Raw genomic sequence first — 10,292 nt, 5'->3', positions numbered from 1 at the left:
GATGGTCATGGCTTAGGCTCAAAGTTTCTGTTCAAAACAACAGAAGGTACTCATTTAACAAAGTTTCTGGGTTCATGTAAATTCTTAATTTTGAAGTATTTATTTATTTCGTTAAACATTATATAATTATAGTTTATCCAACAAAAAAACGTATACCTTATCATGTTTATTAATTTATAAATCATATGTATTAATGAATATACTGCAGAAGTAAGTAACTATTAATTTTTTATCTACCAATGACAACTTGACACCTTAATAAGTCATGAAAAGAAATGTCTAAAAAGATTTTAGGGAATTGTATAAATTTAGGTATTGATTCTCACATCCACCATTAATATACATCACTCATTTCACTTCTTTTTTCTTTTCTTTTTTTTTAAAGTTTCAACCTATGGCTTTCTAATGATTGTTCTATTTATCATCGTATCAAGACACCAATTGGTTTTTGGCGTCACTCATTTTAATTTTTTTTTAATTTTTTTTTATGAAGTTTCAACCTATGACTTTCTGATGATTGTTCTATTTATCATTGTATCAAGACACCAATTAATGGTTGGTGTAGACAGATTGAATCTCAGATATCTTATTTAACCATCAAAGATTATACCAGTTAACTTAATTGGAACAAGGTTTTGGTTTATAACATCGTAAAGAAAAAAAGTTTTAAAACGACAATATTTTTACAATAAATCATAGATGTTAAGTTATTGGTTTTAATTTGAACTTATCAAAACTACTTTTTTATTCATTAATAATAACCTGTAACAACCTATCACTCAATATTTATTGAATGAAAATGTCAAGACATGTATTATTTCGAAGAAAGTGTTGTGAAATATAGTATTTCTAAAAACAAATGCAGAGGGAGGGGAGATAGATGCTATTGGGTATTCTCCTAATTAGCTTTTATCAATTTGGAGTAGCTTTTATGAATTGCATATAACTTTTAACTGTTTTTTTTTTCAATAAAATTTATAAAGAAAAAAAATTACAGGCACTACAGTCCAATAAAATTGATCAAAATAAATTTATCATAGTTAAGAGCATCTCCAATAAGTTCTCTAAAACCAATTTTGGAGAACAAACACACAAAAAACTCACTCCAATAGCTTCTCTAAAAGCAAAACTTTTCCAAATTTTTTTTGAAGTTGCTACAATAGTTGTCTTGATCTAGAGAATACTATAGCAATTCCAAATGAATTTTTCTATTTAAAAAAATCATACAACTCAATAAAAAACAATTCTTTCTCTCTCCTCTCACCACGGCTAGAAACATTCACAACGGCGTTTACTGTGCCAAGCCACGCCTTCTGCTTCAAATTGATAAAAGAAAGAGAGAGCTAGAGAAAGAAAGAGAGAGAAAGGTTTTGGAATCAAGGAAAATAGGAAAAAAAGAAGTAGGAAAAAAAAAGGGAGGATAGAGATAGGAGTGGGTATACGTGTGTGGTGGAGAAAAACAAAAGAAAAAAAAAAAGAAAAAAGGAAGAAAACTTATGGATGAAAGAAAGAAAAAATAATATAAAGAATAAGAAATGACAATTGACAAATCCTATCACAATATTTTCACAATAAATCTTAAGTAATAGATTGTTATTAGCTAATATTGGCAAGTAAAAAAATAATTTCAATTGTGGGTTTCAAATTAGAACTAGTAACAACTTTTCGCATAAGATTTTGTTATGATTCTTGCGAAAATATTGTAAAAAATATTTTTAACGTAAATTTTTTTATTGAAAAATATAATTGTTGAGAATAAATAGAGGAAGAATAAAAAATAAATAAATAATATTTAAATGAGATGAAGAAAAGATAAAGAATTTATTGAAAAGTGTATTTAAAAAAATAGATAGATTATAAATATCACTGTTTAATGTTCAAAAATAACTCTTTTTTTTTTTTTTTGAGAAAGAAAATAACCAAAATTTAGACATACAAAAAATTTAAAATTTAGACATGCCTGCAGATGCTCTTAGAATATGAGTTTTACTAAAACAATATAACACTCCATTTTAGGGCCCGTTTTGTAGAGGAGTTTAAGTAATATTGTTTGTAATTTTTTGAAATACATGTGAGTAAAAATGTGTATAAAAATATATGTAATATTATTTAAAAACTGAAAATTGGTTGTTTGACGACTCTAACAAACGGACTAACAACTCTGCCAAACACTATAGCGACTAAAAAAAAAAAAACACCCATTTCTATGGGGTCGTTGTCAAATACCTTTTCATTGCAGTGGGACTTTCTAAGTAGTAGGAGTTTAAATAATATTATTTGTAATTTTTTGAAATACCTGTGAGTAAAAATATGTGTAAAAATATATATAATATTATTTAAAAACTGAAAATTAGTTGTTTAACGACTCTGCCAAACGGACTAACAACTCTGCCAAACACTATAGCGACTAAAAAAAAAAAAAAAACACCTATTTCTATGGGGTCATTATCAAAATCCTTTTCATTGTAGTCGGACTTTCTAGGTAGTAGGTACAACTAACAACTCTGCCAAACGGACTAACAACTCTGCCAAACACTATAGCGACTAAAAAAAAAAAAAACACCTATTTCTATGGGGTCATTGTCAAATACCTTTTCATTGTAGTCGGACTTTCTAGGTAGTAGGTACAAGTAACTTCAATAATTTTGCTCAATAAAAGAAAAGAAGTTAACTTCAAACGTTAACCAAAGCCACTCATGTTTCTCAACAACAACAAAAAAAGGCCACTCATCACTCGGTCATCACTCGGACAAACACTATACCTGCTATCACTCCTCCCTATAAAAGCACCAACACACACACACACACACAACCAAGTCAATAGCTACACACTAAAACATACAGAGAGAGAGAGAGAGAGAGAGAGAGAGGATGAGTGGAGAGGAGAAGGTGGTGTGTGTGACTGGAGCTTCGGGTTACATAGCATCATGGCTTGTCAAGCACCTGCTCCAACGTGGGTACACTGTAAAAGCTACAGTTCGCGATACAAGTCAGTGCCTCTCTCTCTCTCCAATTTGTATCAGCCTGTAAATGGCACGTTCTAAGTTTGAATAAAATTTATTTAAATCTTTTAATCTTACTTGAATTTTTAAGTTTTCTGATTAATTTTGTTAAAAAATTGCCATTAAAAAATATTTTCCGAAAAAATTCTGTAATAATAAAAATATTTATATAGATTTTTTATGTGATAATTTTTTTTTTCATTTTAATTGTATATTTAACCTCAAATTTTTTTTTTTTTTTTTTTTTTATAAATGTAATTGGATGAAAGGTCTGAATTAAATAAATTTAAAATTTTAAAAACTTAATTGAAATAAAGCAAAGTTAGAGGAATTAAATGAATTTCAATCAAATTTAAGAACGAAATTTTTATTTTAACCTTTTTATATATTTATTTTATCTATCAGTGTATGGACTGTTATATTATTTCAAAATTTTAAATGGGCATTTTTTTGTTCTAGATTTACAAAATCTAATTTTGAGACCAGGAAATGAACAAAATTTGAAATGAGATCATTCTTTTTCCTAGTATGTGTAAACCATGCGCATACCTATCAATATGGTTATCTATGTCGTAATTGACTTTAGCTAAAGTGGGAAATTGAATATGGTTTGGTTCTTAGTATTAACCCAACCAGGCCTGGCCTGACTCATCTTAGACATGACATTGATATATGTAATACAATTATTTAAAAAAAAAAAAAAAAAAAAAAAAAAAAAAAAAAAAAAAACGAATTGACTTATACGTCATTTGATTTGGATAAGTGTTATACACAACAAGCCGATCATGCTTTATTCAATTATAGGACTGCTTCCTTGGAATGGGAGCTACTCATGCACACCCACATAGGTTGTGGTAAATGACCCCACCCACTTCCTTTTGGGGCCAAAAGTGAGTAACAAATTGTCTGCATAGATCCACTGTGAAAAATGATACACTGGAAGTCTTTAAATTTTTGAAAAGTTGTAACTTGCTTATCATGTGACCATAGTGAATCTGTGCACATGAAGTGCACACAATTGGTGGTACATCAACTATTGTGTGTTGAATAAACGAATGGTCATCCTAAATGATAGCTTCGGCACAATTCATCTTGTATAGGATGAGACAATCTATGGACTTGAAACTTTCATCACTGATGTAGAAATCATGGGTGATGGAAAAAAAAATTGTAGATTTATGTAAAAGTAATTATCCATCACTCACAGTCAATTACATCAAAGATGTAATAAAAATTATGGCAAAAAAGTTATGAACATAGAAGAAATGGTATAGGATCTAATAGTAGATTTTGTACATGGTTTGGTCACAAACTCACAATCATATTGCATCATAGGCACACTTATTCTTTACATTTTAATTTTTTTTAATAATTATGAATGAGATATATTATTAACAAGTAACAAAGTACAAAACCACAAAGCTTAGCTCTAATCACTAACCAAAGGACTAACTTAAATCTTTCCAGAAACACATACAAATATCAGTGAGAGAGTACTACCTCACTCCACCAACAGCAAACACACTCAAGTTCTGTAACATGAGAAAACAGAAAATCTTCAAAACAAACCACTGATCAATTCCCTGCTCAAGCTCTCTTATCAAGAACTTTTGTAGAAATACCCCACCCCAAGCATAAGTCTCTGTTTAAGGCAGAGTTTTGAAATTCCCCATAGCAAGCACGTAGTGCTTTTAACTTCACATTTTTCTTTCGTACCTTTATTTTTCATGCAGTCCTTGCTACTAATAATTTAGCCTTCCAATTGGAATTTATGCATATATATTCCACAGATGATCCAAAGAAAACAGAGCATTTACTTTCACTTGATGGGGCTAAAGAAAGACTTCAGTTTTTCAAAGCAGATTTACTAGAAGAAGGATCTTTTGATTCTGCTGTTGATGGATGCCAAGGTGTTTTTCACACAGCATCCCCCGTTATTCTCACTGCCAGTGACCCACAGGTTCATCCTGTATTGTTACTTATTGCCTTTGTGTAATGTATAATCAATACACTGTGATCATTTTTCTGTCAATATGGTGAATAATTTAAGGATCTCATACCAGCTAAACTGTTTTAGCAACATCTGATTCTTATATGTTCAATACGTTAAAACAATATAGTGAAACGGGGAAAATTGAGCAACAAAAATAAGCACTTAACATTTTAGGGAAGCATTCTCAAGTCTTAATCCAGAAGTAGAGAGGACATTGAAGAAAATTGTTTTTAGTGTAGGTTTCTCTAATGCAGGGACTTTGGAGGGGATTCTTCTCTTTTTTTTTTTTTTTTTTTCGGCTGATCATAAATATTGTCAAAGAACTACTTCTATTTGCTAAAGGACTCCTCCACTCCTAAGAAGGATAACTAAGTCAATGCCTTCCTAAAAAATTATCAATTTGTATTCTAACTGCAGCTCAAAGAAACAGGATGTTTCAAGCTTTCAACATTGCTGCCTGCAATTGCATTTGTTTCCCCACATTGTTGCAACTGGAAAATTTTGAAAGTACTGTTTTTAGATTTAATTGCTAGATTGTTTCTAGAAATTATTCACAAAGACATTAGAGAAATTGTACAAAGTGACACAATAACAATATTGTTACATGATAAACTTGTCAAATGAAATGTATTCAGTTTATCCAATATTTTTCATAAATTTATTCTTATGGGACCTACTTTCACCTTTTTTTTATATTTCAGTCAGAATTAATTGATCCAGCAGTGAAGGGCACACTTAACGTTCTTCGATCATGTGCAAAAGTTCATTCTATCAAGAGGGTGATTGTAACATCTTCTATGGCTGCAGTTATGGTCAACAAAAAACCACTGACCCCTGATGTGGTTATTGACGAGACGTGGTTTTCGGATCCAGTTGCTTGTGAGGAGTTGAAGGTGTGTGTATTTCCTTATAAGTGTATCTTTAATAGGACTATTATATAGCATTAATCTTAAAATAGTTTTAATGAAAGATCTATGATAATGTTTTGATGATGATTTACTAGAAAGTAGAAATGTAAGAGCTATAATATTTTGACTTTATATATCTAGTCCTATAAGTATAGCTGCTTTCTGAGGAACATTAGATAATATCATCACAAGGTTTGTTAACTTGCTTTCTCAGTAAGAAATCCATGTCAGCATCTAGGCTCTTTTTACTATTTCTTGTAATCATACTTTTCTCAAGATATATATATATATATATAAATATATATATATATATATATTTAATGTAATTATAGTACCTAGTAATTATTTCATGTTCTAGAATCAGATATATGTTGAATTTATAGATTTCGATGTTTCTAAACATAAGCGTAAATTTTGTAGATTTCCATGCTGCTCTTAATCAAATCATAGACAATTACATTTTTTTTTTTTTTTTTTTTGGTCCTACATTTCATTCCTTTTTGACCAAGAAATGTTCCCATTTAATAGTTTGGGGTTTTTTCAGCAATGGTATATGATTGCAAAGACCTTGGCTGAGGAGGCTGCTTGGACATTTGCTAAAGAGAATGGTATAGACTTGGTAACAATAAATCCAGGCTTTGTAATTGGTCCACTCATTCAGCCAACTCTTACTTCTAGTCTTGATGGGTTTCTGAAGATCATACATGGTACGCTTTTGCAACAAATGAGGACTAAGTGTATTGTGTTTCTTTCTACATAAATTCTAAATATTCAAGTATGATTAGCATATCATATGACAAATTAAAGTCATAACTGGTTTAGTGGATGAAGTATGATAGGTGTATATAGGCCTATTCCAGTAAATTGTGAGTGCTACAACTTTTTAGAATATTATTGAGTCTATGAGCATTGATCTAACATTAGAACTTACTAGGTATTTTGAGTGATAAGTGACAGTTTTATGAGACTTACTCCTTCTCCAGAAATTACTTGTCCTCGTTCTCACACAAGGCTTTACTTAATTCTAGTTCTCTTAACATGGAATGTAAAAATTTCTCTTTTACTTAGAGTTCATTTGAAAACAAGGAGGTTTTAAACTTGACCTTGATTTGCAAGTGCCAAGCCCACTAATGCCACCTAAAATGTATAGGTTGTGGTTCAACCTATGTTCCATGGATAAAAAAAGCTTCTATCTCAACATACACAGCTTGAGAATATGCTTTATAACTTATATATATCTTGTACAATTTGAGGATGATAATCAGCATTTGCTGAATGCAGGGTATACTTGCTCTATAAGGTGAACTGTTTCAACAATGATCTCCAAGCATATTCTTTTGATAAAATGGTCAACTAATCAAAATGAAAATTGTGTGTTTAACCATATTTGGCCTGTTGAAATTTACTCTCTCTAGCTACATCATTCCATATAATGCTATTGATTAACTTGTTCACTCCTTCGTTTGTGCAGGAACTCAAATATTCCCTGATGGAATATACATGCTTGTTGATATTAGAGATGTTGCAAATGCACATATTCAGGCATTTGAGAATCCTGCTGCTAGTGGGAGATATTGTATAGTTGGAGGAGTTACACACTATTCTGAAGTTTTCAAGATATTGCGCAAATTTTATCCTAGTTTGCGGCTTCCTGAAAAGTGAGTTATTTATTTGCATGATATTGAATGTCCCTTATTGGTGCCATTTTGTAACTGACAAGTATGACTCAAGTGGAATACATGCTTCATTTAACTAAATGATTAGTTCAATTAATAATTTTCTTTCGTCAAATAAATTTTTCTTTTAAGAATTTGCTTTTGTCACCCATAGTAATTGTTCTTGCACATCACAAAAGTTGAAGAAGAGTCAATTTTATCTTTCATTTTTGGCAGAAGTGAAGATGACAAGCCTTTGCAGCCATTATACAAGATATCCCAAGACAAGGCCAAAAGTTTGGGTATTAACTTCATTCCTTGGGAAGTGAGTGTTAGGGACACTGTTGAAAGCTTTAAGGAGAACGGCATCATCACTATTTGAATTATGTTATTAAAAGGGAAGTGATGCTAATAAGTACAAATAAATTGTGTATTGCTCATCTTGACCGGTGTCTGTTGGGCTTGAATGCTCCCATTGTATTAAGATTTATAAACTGTAATGCTTTTGGAAATATTTAGCTACACAACTTATAAATCAAGTTTCACTCAATCAAAAATGAGACATTGGATTTGATCTTTGTGGTTTGGATTTGATCTTCGTTGTTTGGGTTTAGTCTTTGTGGTTTGATCTTTCTGGAGCCTTTGTTGTTTCTTCTTCATTGTGACCCACAGAGACCGTGAAGAGTACCTAACATGTTAGTAGAGAGGACTCTAAAAAAAATAAAAAATAAAAAGTTATCAGATGGGAGTTTTTTGTCCAAACATTTTCTCTCCATTTTGGAGAGAACTTTTTGGTGGGCTTAGGGAGAAGATACTCAGACCCCACCATTTATTCTCCTTTCTCCCCATCCAACCAAACAAATTTCAAAAAAGTTTTTTTTTCCTATTTTCTTTCAAAAGTATTTTATTTACTCTATTTCACCTCCAAACAAACACACCCCAAGAGACTTGAGATGCTAGTTTCCCAAATAGTTTAAAAACTTTGCTAACCAACAAAATTAATAGCAAAATGATGTTATTTTGCAAAAAAAAATTGAAAGAAAAGGGTTTTAGGAGTTTGTCATTTAGAGTTTGATTAGCTTGTCATTTTTTTTTCTTTTTTCTGATTTGCTTGTCGTTTTTGGTTGTTGTTCACATATCTATGGAATGGAATTAAAATTATTATAAAGTTGTAACTTAAAAAAAAAATTTATTTGAAAAATCATAACCAAATAATTAATTAAAGGTGGATAATGATTGGTTTCTAAGAATTTTCTACAATAAAATATATTTAGTTTTGTACAAATTTATTTTAGAGAATAAAAGTATATACTATAAAGAAGTGATAAGTGAGCAATTCAAAGTATTTTAGAACTTAACAATAAATAATTTTTTTAATACTTTTATTTTAGAGAGTTTTAACGTATAATGTCCACTCTTTATGATTACTTTATAATAGAAGTTGGAACGAGTTTAAGATCTATATTTTTTAATAAAGTCGGATTTATAATAAGTACTCTTAAGTTGTATCCTAAACATGTCTTTTTCTATTCTAAGATAAGTGCACCGAAATGGAGCAGAACAAATATTGAATAGACCAAGCTAGACAAAAAGGACTGAAGTAAACAAAAATAGATTGACTGATTTTTGTGATGTAGAATAATAATAATAGACCAGGACTAGCTCTCCTTAGCCTCCTTGTGATAATAAACAAAGCATGCTCCCACTTGCTACTAATCTAGCAAGTAAGATAAGGAAGGAAGCAAAACTCATGGAATGGTTAATTGAGTTTTCTCCATAGAAGAATCAAGTTCCCACTTGAAACTCATAGTTAAAAAAAAAAAAAAAAATTAAACCTTAAAAAGTAACATTAAAATTTTTTTTATCCTTTCTATACATATCTCAAGGATAAAGGAAGAAGGTTGATGATAATTGTTGTGTGTGGAGAAAAAGAAATAATAAATTTTTTTTAAAAATGATATTTATAGGACACGTTTTTAGTAACCAAGTTCAAGATTTGTGGGATTTTGGCCCAATGAGCCCAATACAATAAATTTGTAGAGAGTCGGTCAAAGAACTGGACCCTAATGGGTTGGACAACAGTTAGTACTGAATTAAATAACAATCAAACACAAATAAGAGGTTCTGATGTAAGGGGACTTTTAGTCCAAGGAGGTCACCCTTCTATGGATTAATCACAGTTGGATACAAAGATAATTTAGGTTGCTACCGTATTCTCCCCCCTCTTATGGAGGGTCTCTCCCATTATATAGGTCCCTTTGGGTCATCTTGGTCATACACTTGTCGATTATCTGAGCCCCTACTTAAATATCTGTCTTATCAAACACTCTCTCTAGCCTCCTGTGAGTTATGGTAGTCAAGGCAGCACTGTTCAGAGGTCTTCTCCACATAAATGCGACCAGAAAAATAACTACAGTGCATTTAATGCGGTGGTAGCAATTTTTCTTTAGATATTTTTGGGTTTCCTGCTTTCTCGTATGTTTATGAGGCATGTCTCTGTCATTAGAGCTTCTTGGAGTGTCATTCTAATTAATGGAGTACATACTTGAACTGCATTCATTATATCAAAGGAGGAGTAAGGGGCTTCTCCTTAGACCACCTTCCATTCGTTCCTTACTCGTAAGACTTTAAATTGGAATTCCTAGTAACTATTTGATCCTCCTCGGATCACCCAACGTCCTCAGACAAAACCCAAGGCCCAATATGATTCTGGGCCCTTAACTCTACAATATTA

The 10,292-nt window shown here is 31.0% G+C and overlaps 1 protein-coding gene across 1 annotated transcript; it reads left to right on the top strand.

The window, feature by feature from the left end:
• The first annotated feature begins 2,697 nt into the window (after nucleotides 1–2,697).
• On the top strand, nucleotides 2,698–8,136 carry LOC115986506 (tetraketide alpha-pyrone reductase 1-like). Its single transcript, XM_031109616.1, has 6 exons — nucleotides 2,698–2,989; nucleotides 4,793–4,962; nucleotides 5,697–5,888; nucleotides 6,448–6,610; nucleotides 7,375–7,561; nucleotides 7,796–8,136. The coding sequence occupies exons 1-6, from the start codon at nucleotides 2,872–2,874 to the stop codon at nucleotides 7,938–7,940; spliced, it is 975 nt and encodes a 324-aa protein (XP_030965476.1). The 5' UTR covers nucleotides 2,698–2,871; the 3' UTR covers nucleotides 7,941–8,136.
• Nucleotides 8,137–10,292: the final 2,156 nt, after the last annotated feature.

The sequence above is a fragment of the Quercus lobata genome, chromosome 4 (assembly GCF_001633185.2).
Source record: "Quercus lobata isolate SW786 chromosome 4, ValleyOak3.0 Primary Assembly, whole genome shotgun sequence".
Taxonomy (NCBI): domain Eukaryota; kingdom Viridiplantae; phylum Streptophyta; class Magnoliopsida; order Fagales; family Fagaceae; genus Quercus; species Quercus lobata.
The sequence above is the reverse complement of the archived record's forward strand: the minus strand, read 5'-3'. Positions and strand labels throughout refer to the sequence as shown.

Coding starts and splice junctions, on each gene's coding strand:
- LOC115986506 (XM_031109616.1), top strand. CDS start 2,872: ATGAGTGGAGAGGAGAAGGTGGTGTGTGTGACTGGAGCTTCGGGTTAC. Junction 2,990..4,792: donor AGCTACAGTTCGCGATACAA/GTCAGTGCCTCT, acceptor TATATTCCACAG/ATGATCCAAAGAAAACAGAG. Junction 7,562..7,795: donor AGTTTGCGGCTTCCTGAAAA/GTGAGTTATTTA, acceptor CATTTTTGGCAG/AAGTGAAGATGACAAGCCTT.